This window comes from Ictalurus punctatus, chromosome 20, assembly GCF_001660625.3.
Source record: "Ictalurus punctatus breed USDA103 chromosome 20, Coco_2.0, whole genome shotgun sequence".
Classification (NCBI taxonomy): Eukaryota; Metazoa; Chordata; class Actinopteri; order Siluriformes; family Ictaluridae; genus Ictalurus; species Ictalurus punctatus.
The window spans coordinates 16956196-16978874 of record NC_030435.2 but is presented as its reverse complement, the minus strand read 5'-3'; the positions used below and the strand labels follow the sequence as shown (position 1 = coordinate 16978874).

Below are 22679 nucleotides of genomic sequence, written 5' to 3'. Positions count from 1 at the left end.
ATTCTGGAGGGATGTCGGACGGCGTGGCACGGTGCCGTAATGACGCGGGCTGTTAATCTAATTATGTTCTAAAACATGTAAAACGGGTACATGACAGGAGTATTCTAAAAGCGACTCATGTAAACACCTTAATCACATTATTATCTTACTCAGATTAAGATCAATAATTAGATTACTGCTGTCCATGTAAACGTAGTCATACAGTTACAGTTGCGTACAGTATATAAACTCACAGCTTCATTATGAGTAGAGACGCAGTACAGATGCAGGTAATTCACACACGTACAATCTCGCTCTCTCTCTCTCTAATAGCTATGTATTATAATTCACTCAAATAAACGTAATCCCCCCCCCCCCCCCCCCCAGAAAGAAAAAAAAAACCCAGGATTCTTTTTTCAGACAGCTTTAGAAACAAAGAACCCCAAAGGCGCATATTAAAGGTGGATTTGGCAACTTGATATGTATACCTCAAACCATTAGATTAATCTGCATAGAGCGGCAATGCCGAAGCACAACCTGTGTAAAAAAATATAAATAAATAAATAAATAATCCGCAAGTAACCTGTGATGCTTCAAATCACGATGGCGATAGAGTTCAAAGTTCAGTATTGCAGCTTTAAAGTGCACCTAATATGGTTTTTCAGATATTCCCTTTCATGTAGTGTGTCATAGAGCTGTTTGTGAATGTAAAAAATCAGCAAAGTTTCAAAAATCAAAGCGCACGACAAACTGAGTTATTGACGCCCAAAAGAAGGAAGCGATTCTGAACAGCTGAAACGAGTCCTTAGTAATTTCAGACTTTACTTCCTGTAGTAACCTACGTAGGTTTGTAATAAAAACCCCGCCTCTGGTCTTCATCGGCTGCTCGCGAACAGACGGAGCTGAAACTCGTTATGGTAGTGGGCGTTTCCTTTTTGAAACAAGCTGACAAAAGTAGACCAATCACAACAGACTGGGACATCTGACCAATCAGAGCAGAGTATGCACTATGAAAGGAGGAGCTTAGGATGAATCCTTTAGAGCGGATCGTTTAACGAGTCGTTTGTGACATGGGGGGAAAAAAGGTAATGCTGCAGAGCACATTAAAGTGTTTTTTGACCTAGGACGCATGTAAATCTATTGTACAGCCGGAACTACTTTCCGAGCCGTGCTGTTATACGAAAATAAAGCATGCCTTCTTTCTGACCCATCGGATTTGAGGATTATTCCTCTTATACCACAGTGGTTTTCTAACAAGTACCTTTTTTTAATGTATTGAATTTATTTATTGATTATTTTTATTAACAAATCACACATCTCACTTTTAAATGGCTTATACATATATTTAACGTTGTGGACTTGTCTTGCGAATATCCACAATGTTAAATGTAACTATAAAACGTTCGAATGCATGATGCATCGTTCGTTAATAAATAAATAAATAAATAAATAAAAATTGTCATTGTAGGCAAATCGCTGTGGTAGAAGAGGAATAAAACATGGCAGGATGAAAATAATCTAGTTCTCCTATAACAGAGTCCCTGGTCGTTGTTCTGTACTAAAAGCAGGTGGGTGAGAAAAGTCAAGCAAAAACACATCATTTCAGTATCAAACTTCACCTAAATCACCTGCATGACTGATACAAATCAAACACCAATTCAAACAATTCAGAGAGATTTAATGCAGACTCACGATTGGGCTGGCGTTGGCATTCTGGATATTGATTTGTCGTAGCAGCCGCCGCTCGTACTCCTGGTCCATCTCTGCACAGCACCAAAACAGAAACAACGATATTAAGTCAGAGAGAATTCAGTTCCTCCAAGGTTTTGCAATTTTGCGATCGTGTAAATTAACGCAAAATCAGAGGAGCTTGCAATTTTTAAAAAAACTACTGCAAATTTTCCGCAGATTTAGGCCAAGGAGCGTCATGTGACGTCATCACAAGGCGCATTCCGCCAAAGCCCTCTCTCCGATTCACATCCATTCCACAGGAGTACACCTAAAAGGTGTACTGATGACGTGCGCTTCCCAAAGGCCGCTTCCACAGGCTTTAACGGGAGAAAATTAAAAAATATATTCAGTTGTATTAGTTCTATGTCCACTCGCGGATTGCAAAACCGAGGGTACGGATTGCACACGGCTGTTTTTTTGTTGTTTTTTTTACCAGGCACTAGGGGGGCTCCGTACATTTTTGGTTGTAACAATCACAATAAAACTAGAGATGCACTGATAATAGTTTAAAAGCATCCAATGATCAGGGCCAATTATATCCTATCAATCAAAAGAGTGTGGGAAAACACATTGATTTCGTGCTGTGTGTAAAGATGATGTCTCTTGTGTGGAATGACGACAAAACTGCAGTTTATAATCTCTGTAATCTCTGCACTGATAAAATTTTACACCGGATGCTGCAGCAGTGATGCGGGAGTTTCAGCATCGAGTCGAATTATTATTTTTTTTTTTTGCCACGCTGCTTGCGCTGAATTAAAGGGCCAGTACACCATTGAAAGATTTAAATGAAGGTGAGTTGAAAAAAAGTATATATTGCACAGAAAAATATATTTGTAGAGTAGTATACTTCATATCCAGTTAATGTTAATATATAAAAAAGTTGATATTATATATAATAAATATCTCCAGTGAGAAAGCGAAAACATGTTTTTATTATCATGTGTTTATTATTAGGATTAAATGACGCCTCGAGAGAACTGGGTGCCGGACCTGTTATTACGGGTCATTAGGTCAGACTTGTTCCCGGTGTGTTGGGCTCCACCAGAGCTACCCTTTATCACTGATTACGTTCATGATTTTCACGGACAGAATTTCTAGGCGCAGCCGAGGGGCAGAGGGGGTCCGGTTTGGTGATTTCAGGATCGCATCTCTGTTCTTTGCAGATTATACGGTCATGTTTCATCGAGCGGTGACCTCCAGAGAGCTCTGGGGCGGTTTGTAGCTGAGCACGAAGAGGATGCTATGGGGGTCAGCGCCTCCAAATCCGAGGGCATGGTTCTCAGCCGGAAAAGGGTGGGTTGTTCCTTCAGGTTGGGAATGAGATGCTGCCTCAATCAGAGGAGTTTAAGTATCTGTTCACGTGTGAGGCTGGATGGAGCGAGAGATTGCTTAACTTCAGCAGTTACGCAGATATTGTACCGGTCTGTCATGCTGAAGAGAGCGTTGAACCGAAAGGCGATTTCTAAAGGTCAATCTACGTCCCAAACCCCGCCTATCGTGACAATCTTTGGGTAGTGACCAAAACAATGAGGACATGGATACGAGCGGCGGAAATGAGCTTTCTTCACCAGGGCTCCTTCTCTGGGCTCAGCCTTAGAGATAGAGGGAGGAGCTTGAACGTTCGAAGGGAGCTCTAAGTAAAGTCGCTGCTCCTCTGTATCATAAGGAGGCCGGTGAGGTGGTTCGGGTATCTGGCTAGGGTGAGAAGACTCCAGGGCAGACCAAGGACTAAACCGAGAGATTATATCTCTCGTCTCTCCTGGGAGCACCTGGGTATCACCGTAGAGGAGCTGGAGGAGGTGGCTAAGTAGAGGGAGGTCTGGGCATCTCTGCTTAGACTGCTGCCCACGTGACCGCAACCCAGAGAAATGGAAGATGGATGGATGGAAATTACACTGAGCATCAGCCGCACAATATCCTGCGAGTTGTTACTACGAACGTCGCCCCAGCGGCTCTTACAGTAGGCTCTAATAATAGATATCAGGTATCAGGGTTTTTTTCCCCTTGGTTAGATTGTTGTATGAGTACAGAGATGTTGAAAATGAATGAAGCACGTTCACTCCATTCAGACAGACTGTTGGTGTTCCTGTTACTAAACTTGAAAAGCGATTCACTCATGTCAGCTTCACAGAGAGTACGATTACAGCGGCGGTTTTTTACTGATTATTACATGTCACCATGTACGAGATGATCCCAATAAAATCCCAGCTGCATTCTGTAACATATTAATGTGTCCTCCATGTCAGATTATATGATAATGTTCCTCTAAAGCTAGACCTGCGATTAAAAACATGACTACGATGTGCTTACGCCATCTATCAGCGTGATCCCAGAAACATTCTTCAACATGAGCTTTATGTAACAAGGACTTTTTTTTCTGTCCACTAGCATGCTTTGTTTACGTTTAGTCATCGCCACCATGGTATTTGTAGGTGCTGGAGAGTTTCGTGTCGTCCTATGCTGTCAGATGAGAATCGACTGAAACTCATCTTGTACGTTGCACATTGTGCGATTTGTGCTGCAACAGCAAAATTAGGCAAAAATCGTTCAGTGTAAAGTCTCCATGAAATCAACGTAGACATTTTGTGGCTTTTAGTATGAATATGTCGACCATAACGATATCGATACCTACTCTTGTGCTCCAAAACAATGACAAAATTCATATTTACCAGATGTACGCGTTCAACATGTACAGTCTCTCTCTACCGCCAATACCGATCAACAATTTTGACGACATCATTCTGCATATCTCATCAGATTTTCTGTCCAATCAAATGCACTCTAGATTCTGAATTGTCCCACCCCAAAGGTAAAAAAATCGCCTTGCTGAAGTCGGCGTTGATGTGCGAGAGAAATGGTATCAGCAAGCGCGGCATGTAAACGTGTTTTTGGCTGTTGGAACATGTGCGTTTTAGTCAGTTTTCCCAACTGTAAATTGGTTAAGAAGGAAACGCCTTGAATTCATTCCCTTTCAATTATTTTTTTGTCAGGTACGGCTTAGTCTGGGCTGTGAGGGAAGCTAAACACAACTGGCTATTTTAAAAGGGGGAGGAGCACCACCCTGACTTCCTGTTTCAGTGGAAATTACGTCCAACACATCGTATAACGTTGCGCTTTTCAAGGAACTTCACAGGGTCTTTAAACTAGGGCTGGGTGATAATTCAATAATTATCACGATATCGTTTACCTCGATATAATTTTAACAAACGTTCGATAAATGTCCTATATATGTTTGTGCATGATGTGGCGTTTACCGACACGCTGGTGGCTGACAGGATTGTACTTAGAGCGGAGAAATGAGTGACACTGAAGCAAACATAGTGCAGCAAACGACCAGCTCGAAGGACGATGACATCGTCGACAGAAAAAGTCATTCACGTTCGGTAATTTGGAGATTTTTTAAATCTTTTTTTACGATCAGACATAAAACAGAGTAGCTTGCACTGCAAACTGTGCCGCAGATCTGTGCCAGCAAAAACAGGCAACACCACAGACCTGTTCCACCATTTAAAATATCATCATCATCATCATCAGTTAGAACACGCAGAAAGTAAAAAACATTAGTCACAAACTCGTGTTGTTAGTGGAAGTGGACCATCTACAAGCACCAGGCCAGTATTCAGTGTCACAACACGGAAGCACACCACTGCTGCATCATTTTCGAGCACCGTGCCTTATGACCAAAAAAAACCCCCCAAAAAACGAATACACACAAAGTCATCACAATCACAAATGCAGTTGCATGTTACATTAATTACCAATATCAACTGATATGAAAATTTTAATTGTGATAATATTTTTTGGCTATATCGCCCAGCTCGGCTTTAAACTACACCCTGAATGCACTATTAAATGGGAAAGGGGGTGTGGCCAAGCACCTCTGTTCCGAATGTGGGCGGAGCTAATCCTAAAATTTAAAAAAAAATTAAAAAATAAATAGTGTTTCTGTTAAGCAACCAATACACACTGCACTTTATTTTTAAGAACCTAGGAAAGCAAACAGCCTATGAGCATAAAAAAAATCCCCACAAGCGATTACAGTTTAGGATTACAGTTTAAAACAAACTTCATAAAAATATCAGCAAAACTACATCCATCATTGTAAGGGGATGAGTAAATTTATCTAAATATCTGGACTGGAACTGTAAGAACTGAGTAGGTTTCTGAGTGAAATTTACTAAATATATAAAATGTTGAATATTCGAAAATGAACGCTTGTGGAATGAAACATAAAAATGAGTGTTGGTTTTTGCTAAAAAAAAAAAAAAACACGACACAAAGTTATTAATATTAATATACATAATTATTCATGAGGCTAATTAATGCGTTGCTAACACTTACCTATCCAACCCTAACCCTAACCTTAACCTCAATATCCAAATGAGACATTTAGGCTATTTTAGATTTATAATATATAAAAACATTATTCCTCCGCCCCGAAGTTTATAAAGACACGCTAATATAAATACATGCTCACACACAATAACACAGCTGTTAGCCGAGAGCTGTTAGCTTTAGCTTCAATCCAGAAGACACGAAAAGCCACAGCAAAATCCAGAAATCCCTGACACCGAAGTGAATAAACAGAGAATGAAATAGTTTTGCGGGAATGACATGTCAAGGAATAAAACTAGCCAGTGCATCAGTACCATTACTCAGGACGCAGCCTAGCTACAGCAGCTAGCCATGTAAGCACAACACCGAGACCACAGAGTTCAAAATGAGCCGAATCAGTCACGGAACTCAAGTGTACATTAGGATAAAGCCAGCTCGGTACGGATAAATCTAAAACTTTAGATGACATACCAAGACTCGCTGAGTAAATTCCCAAAGTGACTCTGTCTCTATGCTTTTTAAGCGGAGGATAACACCGAGAGGATTGTTGTTCTACAGAGCGCAAAGGATTGTGGGTAATATACAGCGCCGACGTCAGCGTTTTGATTCAGAAGATGCAGCAGTGTTTCCATGGTTACAGCGATAACACCTGTGTAGGCATAGTGCATGGACTAGTAATATTTAAACTTGAGAGAGAGAGAGAGAGAGAGAGAGAGAGAGAGAGAGAGAGAAATACTAAGAAAAATCTGTCTAAATGTTAAAAACATTTAGTTTATAATATCTAATAATAAAATAATAATAATAATAATAATAATAATAATAATAATAATAATAGGTGCACAGTGGCTTAGTGGTTAGCATGTTCGCCTCACACCTCCAGGGTTGGGGGTTCAATTCCCACCGCTGCTCTGTGCGGAGTTTGCATGTTCTCCCCGGGCTGTGGGGGTTTCCTCCGGGTACCCTGGTTTCCTCCCCCAGTCCAAAGACATGCATGGTAGGCTGATTGGCATGTCCAAATTGTCCGTAGTGTGTGAATGTGTATGTGATTGTGTGTGCCCTGCGATGGATTGGCATCCTGTCCAGGGTGTACCCCGCCTTGTGCCCCATGCTACCTGGGATAGGCTCCAGGTTCCCCATGACCCTGAAAAGGATAAGCAGTATAGAAAATGGATGGATGGATGGATGATAATAATAATAATAATAATAATAACGCACTTGTGATGTTATCAAGGCTTTGTGAACTATACTGATGTAAACAATAGTAAACCTTTACTGTGATTAAAACATGTTTCATCACTAAAACCATTTTTCCCCTTTTGGTTTTCATTTTGTCTTCTTGTGTAGAGTTTTTAAAACGATTGTTTATTGACTATTTTCAATTATACAGTTTATTTACAAAACAAAATTCTATGTTAATTAATTGTTTTCTTATCGAAGGTCCACTAAGACATACAGCCTAAAGATTACAGCCTTAATTAGAGTTTAAGTCAGCACTTATATTTAATGGCAAGCTCAAAAGTTTGCACCCCCCTGGAATGAGTTACTTTATTTATTTGATTGTGCTTCATTAAGATACAGTATTTAATGACTTTAAACAGTCACCTGTTTACTTTTAAGGCAAACTCTCAAGCAGTAAAGCTAGGAGTTAGGCTATTGGGGTCAGGAAAACAGCTATCACAAGATCTGAAAGAGAAAATTCTGACCTTTCATAGCGCTGGAGAAAAGGTATCATTGTGTTTACAGAGACCATTGCCAGCAGTGAAAATCATAATTCAGAAAAAAAAAAATGACCAAAGAGTGGAAGAAAAAATGTTTTAAAAATTCACAAGAGATTCATAAACAAATTCAAAGCAACTGCAGAAGACTGGAAAAAAAGATCTTAAAAGAGTCATATTCACAAATACTACTTTTCAAATTAAATTAAATTATTTTTAAATTAATGGCTAAACCATTAATTTTTTCAAAAAATAAGATTAAGGACTTGGAGAAGTATATAAGGATTAAGTTAGTCTCTCATTAAAAATATTGTTCATGTGTAAAAACGTTAATTATAAATTAAAAAGAATGACAACAAATATTCTAGTCAGTTATGATTGTTTAATATAATTGTTTAATAATTATTTAATAGCACATAACAATAATAATAATAATAATAATAATAATAATAATAATAAGAAGAAGAAGAAGAAGAAGAAGAAGAAGAAGAAGAAGAAGAAGAAGAATTTGATTGCACTTCTGTTGGCTTCATCATTTTGAACTGCGGGTGTACAAACTTTCGCTCTCAGCTGTATGTAGTCTACACTAAACGTCACCTCTAGGAGGCGATGTGGAGCATGATCCGATTGTTTGCGCTGTTTACCGCAGAAGAAGGTGCCAAACCAGAAATGTCGACATGTTGCCTGAATCTAATATATAACCCAAGGGTTTTTTAATTTTACTGACTCTGGAAAGATCAAATAAGATTTTAAAAAATCCCTAAAATGGCGAACGAGGAGGCTCTGAAGTCTCTCATGTTTACGCTGAGCTACATGCTAATGAAACGGCGCAGGGACATAAACAGCGCAGAGACACAAAGACGGCGTGAAGTTCAGCGGCGGGTCAGACACAGGCAGTATTTCCTACAGAGACAGAGGAGGATGCTTATGGTAATGTTTAATTACGTCTTTAATGTTAATTCTCCATTCACAATCGGTTAAAAGAGTAACGTTTACCCTACTTGCATCTAAAGCCTCTGGCTATTATATCCCTATACAGTATATTTGATCTATATGGCACATTTAGAGACAACAAGCATTGGCCAAAGTAAACAAAATAGTCTTCAGGTCTTTGAATGACAAGACATATTTTAGTTTGGCAGTAGTTGGAAAATAGTTCAAAAGCATCATAATTTATATCTGTTTGCTGTGTTTCCAGATGCTAATAGCTCAAGGCACACGCCCCGTGACTGTAGCTCGAACTCGTGCTTGGTCCAACACTCCAAGCACTGATTGGTGGGAGCGAGTGGTCCTAACAGAGTTCCAGCCCTCTGATTGGCTGGAGCGCTTCCGTATGAGCAAAGAGACATTCTTTCACATTTGCAACAAGCTGAAGCCCTGGCTGGCACGACAGGACACGTGTCTGCGCCCTGCTCTACCTCTCGAGAAGCGGGTGGCCTTGGTACTGTGGCGCCTGGCCTCAAACGTCGAGTACCGCACCATTGGGGAGCTGTTCGGAGTGGGACGCTCGACTGTCTGCAAGTGTGTGCGTGAGGTGTGCCATGCCATCGGAGCAACGCTGCGCCCACTGTACCTCCGTGAGCCAAGTGAACAGGAGCTGGAAGATGCAGCACGCCTGTTCAGTACTCGCTGGGGCTTTCCGCACTGCGTGGGTGCCGTCAGTAGCCTCCACGTGCCCATCATTGCACCATCCGCTGACGCTGATAGCTACTGGAACAGCCGTGGCTGGCATTCAGTCATTACACAAGGCACAGTTAATGGCCTCGGGCAGTTCTGGGATGTGTGCGCAGGCTTCCCAGGTGGCTCTGAACCTGCATCCATTTTGCAAAACTCCTCTCTTTGGACTCTGGGCTGTGAGGGCAGGTTATTGCCCCAGTCTCTACCTCGAAACTTTATGGGCAAGCAGTTGGGGTCTGTAATCCTAGGGGACGCTGGGTATCCTCTTCAGACCTGGTTACTGAAAGCCTACGACAAGTCGCACAATCTCACGGCTGGGCAGCGCGCATTCAACCGGCGCCTGGAGAGAGCACGCGCCATCGTGGACGAGGCATTCCTGAGGCTCAGGGCACGCTGGCAGTGCCTTTTAAAGAGGAACGATTGCCATGTGGACGGGGTGCCGGCCATGATCGTAGCATGCTGTGTGTTGCACAATATGTGCGAGGTGCATGGCGACGAGTTGGCAGAGGAGTGGCTGGAGGCAGCAAGGCGGGAGGAGAGCCCCATGCCCACTCACATGGTCCCCGTCTTGGATGACGATCCAGCTGGGGAGGAAGTGCGAGAACTCTTCTGCCAGTATTTCCTGCAGCAAGAGCATCAGCAGAACCAGCAAGAGCAACAGGACTGAAGCAGGGTCTAAACCAACTTGTTTGGATTCACTGGATTGTGAACACTGGAGATTTCCAGCATTTAGCTGACACTCTTATCCAGAGGGACTTGCAGAAGTGCGTTGGTGCCACAGGGTGATGTGAGTGAACTTGGTGAGGTTGAACACCATGTTGGTGGTGGTGTTTGTTTATTTTTTTCTTGAAAATTAGCATTTTCAGAATTTCAATTTGCTGTACTGTGAATATTTCTTATTGAAGGAGATTGGTAAAGACTGACTAGGGCAACAGGACTAGAGAGGGATTTCTGTCCATCACTTTTTATGCCGGGTTTAAATTTGTACATATGAAACATTAATGTTTATTAACTTATTAAAGGTTGTTAATTAATTAACAACCTTTTATCACAGTTTTACTACAGTGATGCTTTTCATCTGCCAGTAACCAAAGAGAACCCAATTACACAAATGAGACAAAAATATTATACTTGGTCATTTATTTATTAAGGAAAATGACCCAGTGTTACATATCTGTGTGCAGCAAAAGTATGTGAACCTCTAAGATTAGCAGTTTAATTTGAATGTGACATTAGAGTCAGGTGTTTTCAATCAATGGGATGATGATCAGGTGTGAGTGAGCACCCTATTTTATTTAAAGAACAGGGATCTATCAAAGTCTGATCTTCACAACACGTCTGTGGAAGTGTATCATGGCACGAACAAAGGAGATTTCTGAGGAAAAGGTTCTGCAGTTTGCTAAAGATCACGTGGATAAGGAAGAAGGCTATTGGAAAAATGTTTTGTGGATGGATGATGAGGAAAGGGAAGGAAAACACTGCATTCTAGCATAAGAACCTTATCCCATCTGTGAAACATGGTGGTGGTAGTATCATGGTTTGGGCCTGTTTTGCTGCATCTGGGCCAGGACGACTTGCCATCATTGATGGAACAATTAATTATAAATTATCAAGGAAATTATTAAGGAAAATGTCAGGACATTTGTTCATGAACTGAATGTCAAGAGAAAATGGGTCATGCAGCAAGACATTGACCCTAAGCACACAATTTGTTCTATCAAAGAATGGTTAAAGAAGATAAAGTCAATGTTTTGGAATGGCCAAGTAAGAGTCCTGACTTTAATCCCATAGGAATGTTGTGGAAGAACCTGAAGCAAGTGGTTCATGTGAGGAAACCCACCAACATCCCAGAGTTGAAGCTGTTCTGTACCGAGGAACGGGCTAAAATTCCTCCAAGCCGATGTGCAGGACTGATCAACAGTAACAGGGAACGTTTAATTACAGTTATTGCTTCACAAGGGGGTCACACCAGACACCGAAAGCAAAGGTTCACATACTTTTGTCGCTCACAGATATGTAAAAATATGTAATTGGATCGTTTTCCTCAATAAAAAAATGACCAAGTATATTATAATTCTAAAGGGTTCACCAACTTTCAAGCGCCTACTGTGGTGTCCTTCATAATATTTAATTGAACAGACAAAAATGTACATTATTATTAATATTACTTATAAACAAGTCATGATAAAAGTAACATAATCTTATACAGTGTATTAAGAAATATTTGTTTTTGTAGGTCACTATAAAAAATAGCTTTTTGATAGCATTTCACTCGAGTCCCGGAAATCTCAGAACGCTTTTGTGTGGTTTGTGTTGTTGCAGCTGCGCTTATGGGGATTTAGTAGTAATAATAGTGGCTCTGAGGTAGAGGCCAGATTAAAACGATGTAGAAGATTATATTGTCACCATTTATATCTTGTGGTTTTGAATAAAGAAATGTGCAAATTATGACTTGTTTCATGGGTTTTTTTTTTTTAATTCTACTATTATACTGTAATTTCTTTATTTTAATTATCCTGTAAAGCTTACATGTCTGGTATTGATCCTTTGTGATTTAAGGCTATTACGACTGCTAGGAGGAGTAACTTGCTGCACATAAGAAAGCATTAGCGGAGAGGAGAGGCAGAGATAGAGAGAGTAAATAACACTCACATTGTATTGACCTCCACATGCGGTAGGCCAAAATTCTTCATCCGGTCATGATCGGCATCGTCACCACAAACGCCATGGTGACCGTGATCTTCTGGACCTACCTTCTTTCCGAGTCCTTCTTCAAGTATACCTTGAAGGATGAGCCTAAGGTCGTGGTCTCTCCTGCATAGGCACCATGCATGTTCATTATACTATAGCTAACTCCAGCTTTTTGTTTTTAATTTAAATCATTAGGATTTCATTGAACATTTTTATCTTTGGAGATACTTTTAATCGTCTTGCAGATTTAGAGCTCTTTTTACATTTTTCATTCAGCTAAATCAGACTTTAAGCATTAAGCTTTATGGAACCTGGACTCGAATACAGGTAATACAAATTTTTGTTTGTTCAAATCCAAAAAGACACATTTACGCTGTTTATGTGCATCCTACTGTTATAGTGAATAATTTATTCAATCTATCCTTCCTCCATTTTAATGATCCCACCTTATAATCTTCCATAGTTTGTATATCCATAGTTCACATCTTTCCTAGTTTTGAATCTGATGCTCATTATAGCTACAGCATAGCCTTGACTAAACTTGGGTTCACACTGTATGATTTTGGCCACGATTTGTTCATCTGAGACTAAATTGAGAATCCTAAAAGATTCCTAGGTCAAAATCTGTAGTCTTTGATCGCTAGTTTAACGTGTTCCACGACAGCTGATTAACGGCCATAGCGATAAAATTTTTCCTCCGATTAAATTCTGGCAGTGTCAGAAGATTTGAGGCACAGTCCTGTAGTGTGGCTTCTACTCCGTACGAGTCTTCTTGCATGCGTCCGTTTTTCGCGTCTTGACTGTCGTACAGTCCGACATTAATGACAATGAGATCCTACAGTGTGACATGTCTTGCAGCGGGGATCGTGTTTGTACAGTCTGACAAGAAACAGTCGCAAAGGACTATTAAAAATCTCACAGTGTGCACCCGGCTTAAGACATAAAACATAAATCACGCTGCTACAGGAAAATAATCAGTGATTAGTGGTGGAATGGAGCCCAATGGTAACTGATACCATCCAGAAGTTGATTACTTTCCTATAACAGAACGCCTGAATTGTTTTATTCCTCTAATGCCACATTTTACAACTGACAGTTTTTATCAGTTTATAGTTACGTTTATTGTTGTTCATCCATGAAACAAGCTAGTACCACTTATGTAATAGCAGCTACAGTATAAACAGTTGTTTGTAGAGGCTCACCAACCTATTATTTCCCTCTCTCTCTCTCTCTTGAAAATAATAAGGCAAATGAACTAACTTTATCAGTTACAGTTTTAACTCAGATTTTTTTTACAAAAGCGCTGGAGACTCCTTCCGAAAAATGTTAAATAAATATGTCCTTACAGAGAACTTCAACCTATCAAGGGTTAGACATTTTTCTTTGTTAAATAACAAAAGTTTTAATCGGTTTATTATTAAACTTAGATTATGTGGATTAGGGATGGGCAAAATCTTTTCGTTTGGTAGAAATCCTCCCCACAATAAGAATTAGTCCAGGTGATAATAACGATAAAGCCTAGTTGATGACGTATTTCTGTGTGCGATGGTATGCGACCCATTTGCAGTTCAGGTGCAGAGCGAAAACAAGTACAGTGGAAGGCAGACGTGAAGCTGAAGAGGAGTTTATCGCTAAACAAGGAGATACCGCTACAATCTGGAATTGGTTTGGTTACAAAAAATCAGTTTTACTTTTAGATCAATGTTTGTGTTTCTGAGGCTCTCAAGACTGCATGCAGCTGTCACTTGGAGCCAAAAACAGTGGTGAATGGCACTATATTTATGTCGTCACTGATATTGTTATCGCAATAAATACCAGAAAATATCGTGATATAGTTTTAAGTCCATATCGCTTATCTCTACTGTGGATCATCAAATTTACAAATCACTGCGCATAAGTCTTTACTATGGAAATGATAACGTATTCGAACGAGCGCATTAATATACAGTAAACCTGTGACGTGAAATACAGATGGCACTACTCTCAGAGCTGCTGTTATAGAAAATGAATCAACACCTTCTTACCAATCAGATTCAAGAATTCAACAGTGCCACAGTATAAGCACTTGTAATATTCAAGGAATGCATGACAGGCATGACAACAGCCTTAGTGGACGTTATGTGGATGTTAGAGGTTAGGGGGTCAGAATTGCTACTCAAGGTGTAAAAATGGTACCCTTATGAAACAGATTACTTTTCTAGCAGCTTATGACGTTGCACCCGTGCAGCCAGGATTATCGCATGATAGACTGAAGAGGCTAAACAAATTCATCAGACGTTGCTGGACTGCTCACGAAGACCTGTTGGAACCTTTTCTGGTGCTTCCATTCTCAGCAGACATGTTGCACCCAGCTATGATCGTGGTCTTAGTGTTTAACATTGTTATAATCGTGATGGAGTGGACTTATATTATGAGCGCGATAATGAGAGTGGATGACGAATGAAAACTAGGTCCTCTCCACAATAGCAGCCTAGAATCAGGCTTTAGATTGGATGGGTTAGATAACTTTACAGAGGAACATGCAAGCATTTGAACAACTTCAGCATAATTGGAAGTGTGACGGTATTGCGTTAAGGTAAAGATGCAAACTTTGTTGTAGTTTCCTTAAAATATGTTGTCTAGTATTTTTGTCTTTCTGGATGCCTTTCCAATATAGTAAATATACCCAGAAAATATCTTTCCATACTTTCTTTTGATCTCCGGTAAGTTACTTCCCTCCGATCTACATTTTTTTTCTGAATTTGCCACCATTCTGCTCATTCAGTCCTCAGCAGTTTCAGAATTCAACTCTCAAATTGGTGTCTTGGTTCTGGTCCACAGCCATCGTTACATCTTGTACTTAAGGCGTAGTTAAGGATGTATTTTTATTGTACATCCTTGGCTTAGTGGCTTTGTGGTTAGCACGTTCACCTCCGGAGTTGGTGTTTCAAATCCCATCGCTGCCCTGTGTGTGCGTGGAATTTGCATGTTCTCCCTGTGCTTTGGGGGTTTCCTCCAGGGCCTCTGGTTTCCTCCTTCAGTCCAAAGACATGCATTGTAGGCTGAGTGGCATTTCCAAATTGTCCGTTGTGTGTGAATGTGTGTATGTAATTGTGCCCTCTGATGAGTTGGCACGCCGTCCAGGGTGTCCCCCTCCTTGTGCCCCGAATTCCCTGGGATATGCTTCAGGCTCCCACAGGACCCTCTGTAGGATAAGTGGCATGGAAAATGGATGGATGGATGGATCCAATTCCTTCATCGAGAACTAAGTTTGAGGTTTTAACGTTTCATAGTTGTGAGAAGAACATCTCAAATGCTTTATAATCAATTTGTATGACAAGAAATACTATGCCAGAGATATAAAACTTAACAAGATATTCTCAGCTCCCTGTGTTTTCTCTTGGTTTTGGGATAGTTGGATTTTTCTCCTCTCTCTCTTAACGCCTAAATAAAGAAGAAAAAAAAAGATTTTCCAAAGTCTGACTCCCCCTCATTTCTTTTATTAGTCACTTCTACATTTACAATTAGCTTGGGACAAAGAAAGCAATGGCTCTCACACCTAGCACAGGAGAAGAGCTGGTACAGAACATCACAGGCATGAGTCCTATCTCTTGCCACGTTCTCCAGGACCAAAATGGAGATACAATGTACTTTTGAAAATTACAAAATCCTGTTGCTTGACTCCGTTGCTATCCCCTGCTGTGTTGTGTATGTGCTGGTGAAGGTTGTGCTGGTAATGGCCACCTACACCATAGTCAGCTATCTCATTTTTCGATCTAGTGCACATCTTGGCAGGTTGCTCAATGTCACATGTCCTCATCACATGTTGCCTTATGTTGTCATGAAGTGGCAGCCCCTGTGAATTTAGCTCACATGTCTACTCTGTGTCTCAATCATTCTGTATCAATCTTGTGTCAAAAGTGTATCATGTGTTACGACCTGGACACGCTTACCTAAATGTGTGGAGACCTTCTTATGCCTAATGGTTTTTGACATCATCATAATTTCCCTTTTTATTTCTTTTTTTTTTAATCTAGACTGGGCCTTTGATCTTAAAGCTAAAGTGATGGATGCAAATGGACACTGCAGAAGAAGACCAGACAATGAATCAGAAGGAAGGAGGATGAGTGAAGAAATGTAGACTGGAGCATAGCGAGTCAGTTTACTCCCAGTGTTCCAGGGAGGTTCCACATCTACAAAACCAAAATGGCGGCCATTCTGAATTTAAAAAAAAAAAAAGATCTGGCCCTAGTCATGGAATAACAATTATAGTAACATTATTTACATCACTATGAATTTTAGTAAATGAAATCCAAACATGTTCTTTCCTTATTTCCCCTGATTTGAATACATTTTATATCTTAAACATTTTAAAGGTGCAATAAGTAGCATTTTTGCGTTTGATTTCTTTGGAAAGCCAGACAGTCTTTCTCACATATATGGATATGCGACTAAGGCATGTTAAGACTTGACCCCTGTACAACAAGCCAATCTACAGTTAGGCAATATACAATGTCGTTTTTATTATACTTTTTAAACTGAAATCCTGCTCTAACTGTTGCTCCAGAAAGCAAGATACACTTGACGTTTCTATTGTCCAGGGCAGATAATCATCACAACGTGATATAGTACATGTAATTCATTCGAAATGATCTGGACTAATGTTTTTAATCTGCAAACTTCCATTCTTCAGTTTTAAGAAACTGTTCTGTGAAACTCTGTGAAAGTTCTAACAATGAGAATAAACCAAAAGTTTACAAACCCTGCAATTCTCTGGATTAGTGTTATAATTTGTAGTACTCTACCGAGCAAATGTTCTAGCTTTACGTCATGAACTGTCACATCTAAATGTGAAAATGATTATCTATGTAACAGTTGCTTGATTAGGTTCCTCAGTAAACAAATACTCTGACTCATCTTGTTGTGTCTGAATTACCTCTTTATCCAATACTAATGCCCTGAACAGCCATTTACAGCTTACAGTTTTACAGCCGGGGTCAGGTAAGGTTGCCAGTGGTAATTAAAGCTGGATAAGTAGCACAGATTTTATTTGTCTCTGAAAATGCATGAAATTGACATCCTTAGATCAAATGTGTAAATTGTGAGAGATTTCAAATGGTTATTTTTTGTATTCTTACCTTGCTTTGCTGACATTTAGCCTAAAGTAAGGTTTGTCTTCTCTGCCGAATGCATAACAATGTATTTGAGTTCATATATGCATTTTGGGTGGATCTTTCCATATGTGCATGTATATATGCATGTATTGTAATAGTGCTATCTAGCAGGCTAACATGACAGCTGACATGACAGGTTTTCTGGCAGGAAAGGCTAGGGATAGGACACATTCATAACCTTCTGTGCTAATGCTAGCTGAAGAGTTAGCATTATCTAGGCTGACAAAATTTGGATTTGTCATATGCGTAAATGTTCATTATCTTAATTTCTAATACTAGCTAGTACTAGAGTAAAGTAACCTGGCAAAGTAATAAAATGATTTTAAGTCATATTCATTAATGTTCATAACCTTCACTGCTAACATGAGAGAATTTCTATTTGGATTTGTCATAAATGTTCATTGTCTTCCCTGCTAAGATAACTTACTAAAATAAGCTAACCTGACAGAGTGGTAAAATGTTTGGAAATTTTAATGATCACAACCTTTACTACCAGTCCTAGCTAACATTATCTAAACTGATAGGATTTTTATTTGGATTGGATTGTTAATGCTAGCTAGTTTATGGGTATAAGCTAACCCTGGCAGATGAATACAATTATTTTAATTCATATTCTTAAATGTCAATAATCTTTACTGCTAGTCCTAGCTGGAAAGGTAACATTTGATAACCTGACATAATTTTTATTTTGATTGGATTGTTAATACTGGCTAGTTTACAGAAATAAGATAACCGTGGCAGATTAATGCAGTTATTTTCATTCATATTCTTAAATGTCAATAATCTTTACTGCTAGTCCTAGCTGGATAGCTAACATTATCTAACCTGACAGGATTTTTATTTGGATTTGACATATTCATAAATTTTAATATTAGCTATTTTACTAGAATAAGTCATATTCATATATATTAATCATGTCCCCTGCTAATTTTAGCTAGTTACCTAACATGAGCTAACCCGACAGGAGTTCTGATAAGACTGTTAGTCTTTTTTGTGTTTATAATCTTCACTGGTATTGCTAGCCTGCTGGCTAATACAAGATAACCTGGAAACAGATTTGCATTTTAGGCTTGTTATATCACATCCTTCTTTTAAAAATTAGATGACATTAAAAAAAACTTTTGCTATGATCCCTGGTTTCTACAGTATTTGTTATGATTGGGAATTTTATGACAAGATGAAAAAAGCTACCTTATACTGAATGATACCAGCTGTTGAAGCACTTAATACCAAACTAAATACCTAATATCAATGTTGAAATATCAGTAACATGTTTAGTGTAATGGTTCTGTTGGCTAGGCATTTCAGACTATAATCTGTGTGTCTAAGGTGCTAATCCATATCTGCTGAAGGATTATACCTTTGACATTGAGAGTCTTAGCCAATTTCAACAGTGGATATGGTACAGTATAAGCAGTGCTGTATAAACACTGAGCCATATCAGGCTCTTTTTTCTTATTTATATAAAGATCTAAACTAAAGAAAAATGAAACAAAGCTAATGAAGATGAGAGGATCCTTACTGTGCTGTTTATCCGATACAGATGGCATCATAAGGGGACTGTATTTCATTCATGAGGTATGTACTATACTACAGTTCCAGTTGATCTGTATGTTGGTTATGTAAAAAAAAAAAAATCCAATTACTATACGCTTGTTTTCCTAAGTAGTCATCTAATGCCCTCTTTAGCTTAATTGTAAAATATGCAAACAGTTCTGTTCATATATTAGCAGAACACTTCAATGCTGTGAAGGAACAGTGGTCTGTAGAGGTCACTCTGATCTCCACATCCTCGTTCGACACCATGGCAGGACCTCTTGAACCTTTAGATCTCAAGCCTCCAAACGAGGATGAGGTATTTTTTAAGACTTACATTCCACCAGCTCGAGATGCCATCCATATGCCCATCCATGTGTTTTATATGGTCCTGGCCAGCATTGTCATAGTCATGACCCTCTACGCCATCATCGGTCACCTCATCAAAGACCTACTCCATGATTTAGCAGGTAACATGAGGGGTTTTTTTTGTTGTTGTTGTTTTTGCTGATTGCTAATTTGTCTTTAAAGTTGTATTCATTGTGCTGTCATTTATGCATTCTTAAAAATAACGGTGCCAAAAAGAATGGTTCTTTGGCCTAATGTCATAGAAGAACTATTTTAGGTTTCCTCTAGAACCTTTTAATTAATTACTATTTAATAATTTCTGTTGGTGCCACAGAGAAATGAAAAAGATCCACCATAAATGTTATGATTATGTTGAAGGTCCTGGTGATGATTCAGTTTATTGTGCCAACAAAGAGCGGCTGAAAGTAATAAAAATCAGTAAAAAAGGATTCTTCAATGGCAATGGTCCAAAGAACCATTATTTCTGGCACTTTTATTTGAAAGATTGTGCTATCAGTGTTACACAATATATAATATATAATAATCTGTATCTGATTAGTGCTTCAAATATTCATTTCTGTATCTGTATTTAAACCAAAAGTGGGTGTGGCCTAACCTGGAATTTGTATTAAACAGGAATTAAAACAGTGATGCCCCTGGAAATGCTGGGAAATACTGGAAAATTAGTAGAAATGGCAACATTGTCACCATGTCATAAATAAATGCTATAAATTCATCAACGTGGTCTTTGTTTGTCCCACAAGGTTCATATCTGTGCGCTCGTTCACCCTCTCAAGAAATGAAATACCTCTCTCTTTTGTGACTTTTTTCTTGTGTGCCATGAGATCCCAGTCCTGATCTCTAGTCTCAGCCATAGATGCCCTGTGAACCTTTCTGGCAAGCGTTCTAAAAAATGAGTAGTGCGCCTACTATTTGTATCTGTATTTGTTTTAGAACACGTTGGGTGCTTCTCATTTCTTATTTGTACGTACTCATTTCCTTTCCTTGAGTCTTAGCTCCGCCCCTTTAGGATGTGAGGGAAGGATAGTCGCTATAGGATACTCGCTCCTGGCTCCTCTGGAAGATTCCTCACTCCTCATTCCTCGCCTCCTTGCGGTGCAATTAGAGAATTGATATGTCCTTCAAGATGGTTGACTTAAGTCAGTTGCCGGGTCGAGTGCTGGCGGACAGAGGACCGAGGAAACAAGGAAGGAATCAATTTGAGTATTGAGAAGCACCCGTTATCTGATGGATTCATATTTTTTTTTCACATAATTGAAGTGTACGTACATGCAGGTATCATTCATATTTATTGTTAGTTTGTGACTAGGGTTTGCATTGACACTGGCACTTACTACAACCTCTGTGGTATTTGTATTGGTTCTGTTGGTTCTCCCTACAGCCAGGATAAGCTCCAGGTCCAGTGCAAGCCTAAAGTGCTAACTGAAGAGGAAAGGAAATGAATGTATATCATAAGATTTTTCACCATATTCTCGATAATCATTGTAGTTTCTCGTTGCATTCTGATATTGATTTAATCTTCTTGATTAGTTCAACAAAGTAATTGTGGCCATAAACAGGGCTATTCTTGCTCTGAATTAGCACTCAGAGTATTTATATTAATAATCAGCCACCTATCTCTTCCATCAGACTGGCTGTTTGGCAAGCAGCCGGAGGAGATGGAGATAAACTTCTTGGAGTCGAGGGATAAGTTCATGGCAGACTGGTGCCCAGAAACGAGCCCTGAGCTGGAGGAGCTGGCCAGATCTGAGCAGATCAAAGTGGTCATGGAGAGCAGCAACCATACTCCAGCTATCTGGGTCATTTCAGATGGGAGCGAAACACGTCCTCCACGTCCTGGACCACGTGTGGCATTTCATAAAAACACATGAGCTTTGTTTGGGCTCCTTTCTGGCACTTTTGTACATACAATATCTCACAAAAGTGAGTACACCCCTCACATTTTTGTAAATATTTGATTATATCTTTTCATGTGACAATATGTGTTGAGTTATTTTGAGGGGACAGCAAATATACACTGTTACACAAGCTGTACACTCACTACCTTACATTGTAGCAAAGCGTCATTTCTTCAGTGTTGTCACATTAAAAGATATAATCAAATATTTACAAACATGTGAGGGGTGTACTCACTTTTGTGAGATACTGTATGTACAGTACTGTGCAAAAGTCTTAGGCACATGCAAGAAGTGCTGTAAAGCAAAAATAATGAAATTAAATGCTTCTACATGAAAATAAAAAAACTGTAAACAAAGTCAATATTTTGTGCGACATTGCTATTTTTTTTAAACATAAATAGTAGTCTCTGCTACAGTTTGTGCAGTTTTGTAAGGAAATTATTAAGTTTTACTCAGCATCTTGGAGATTCTGCCACAGTTCCTCTAGGGAGAATTTCACTGTCATTTTATTACATTTTTTTGCAAGCAAAACCCAGCAGCCTTCATTATGTTATTTCGTTTGAAAAGTGGTCTGATACATAATATGTATCTTGTAAAAAAATTTCTGCGATGTGTAATTTTGGTTGGAAAAGTAATGTTTTTTGTACTGACTCAATTATGCAGGAGTCAGAAAATAAAGATCTTTGTGCAAAATTTGTACCAAAGAAAATAAAAATAGTGTGCCTAAGACTTTTGCACAGTACTGTATGCATATTCCTATATGTTCTACATGTTTTCTATACTTTCTGAAATAAACAGTTATTTGTATAGGCTACAGCAATGTTATTAAATTAATGTTATGTCTGATATGCATTGTACACATCTACAGTATATAACACATAGAACTATATGCTCTTACTTGTGTTATAGAGTACTGAGAAGCACCCGTTATCTGATGGATTCTTTTTCTTTTTCTCACATAATTGAAGTGTATGTACATGCAGGTATCGTTCATATTTATTGTTGGTTTGTGACTAGGGTTTGCATTGACACTGGCACTTACTACAACCTCTGTGGTATTTGTATTGGTTCTGTTGGTTCTTCCTACAGCCAGGATCGGCTCCGGATCCAGGGCGAGCCTAAAGCGCTTACTGAAGATGAAATGTATATCATAAGATTTTTCACTGTGTTATCGATTATCATTGTAGTGTCTCGTTGCATACTGATATTGATTAATCTTCTTTAAGTCTATCAAAGTGATTGTGGTCATAAACAAGGCTATTCTTGCTCTGAATTGTGATGTTATAACATTTCAACTAAAGTATTAGATTGTTGTAGTGTCATGTACGTAAGTGTTAAGATGTTTGTTTTTGAACACTCTGTAATAGATATAACATACAGTATACTTATTGCTGCTACACTACCAAAACGTTTACAATTTACAGTGGATTTATTGTCCTGTGTAGAGTTTTGTCCTCACACTGGTGTGCATTTGCACTTAATGTAGTCTTGCATACTGTTATGTGTTGGTCCTGGAAGAATGACATTTGGTTCCAATGTATACAAGCTGTATAGAGGAATGACAATTAAAACCCATTCGACACTTGACTTGTAGG

The 22679-nt window shown here is 39.1% G+C and overlaps 2 protein-coding genes across 3 annotated transcripts in view; one reads left to right on the top strand and one right to left on the bottom strand.

Annotated features, from left to right (window-relative positions):
* The window catches only part of LOC108280911 (fizzy-related protein homolog), a 29762-nt gene extending 23146 nt beyond the window's left edge, over positions 1-6616 (bottom strand). For both annotated transcript variants that reach the window (XM_017496412.2, XM_017496413.2), the window contains exons 1-2: positions 6517-6616; positions 1672-1742 (exon numbers count right to left, since the gene is read on the bottom strand). In XM_017496412.2, coding sequence (XP_017351901.1) covers positions 1672-1740 — 69 coding nt within the window. In that variant the 5' untranslated portion in view covers positions 1741-1742; positions 6517-6616. The remainder of the gene's footprint in view (positions 1-1671; positions 1743-6516) is intronic.
* A 1770-nt stretch (positions 6617-8386) lies between these two features.
* On the top strand, positions 8387-11879 carry LOC108280525 (uncharacterized). The gene is made up of 2 exons (XM_017495583.3): positions 8387-8690; positions 8959-11879. Exons 1-2 carry the CDS (start codon positions 8526-8528, stop codon positions 10102-10104), a joined length of 1311 nt encoding a protein of 436 aa, XP_017351072.1. The 5' UTR covers positions 8387-8525; the 3' UTR covers positions 10105-11879.
* Positions 11880-22679: the final 10800 nt, after the last annotated feature.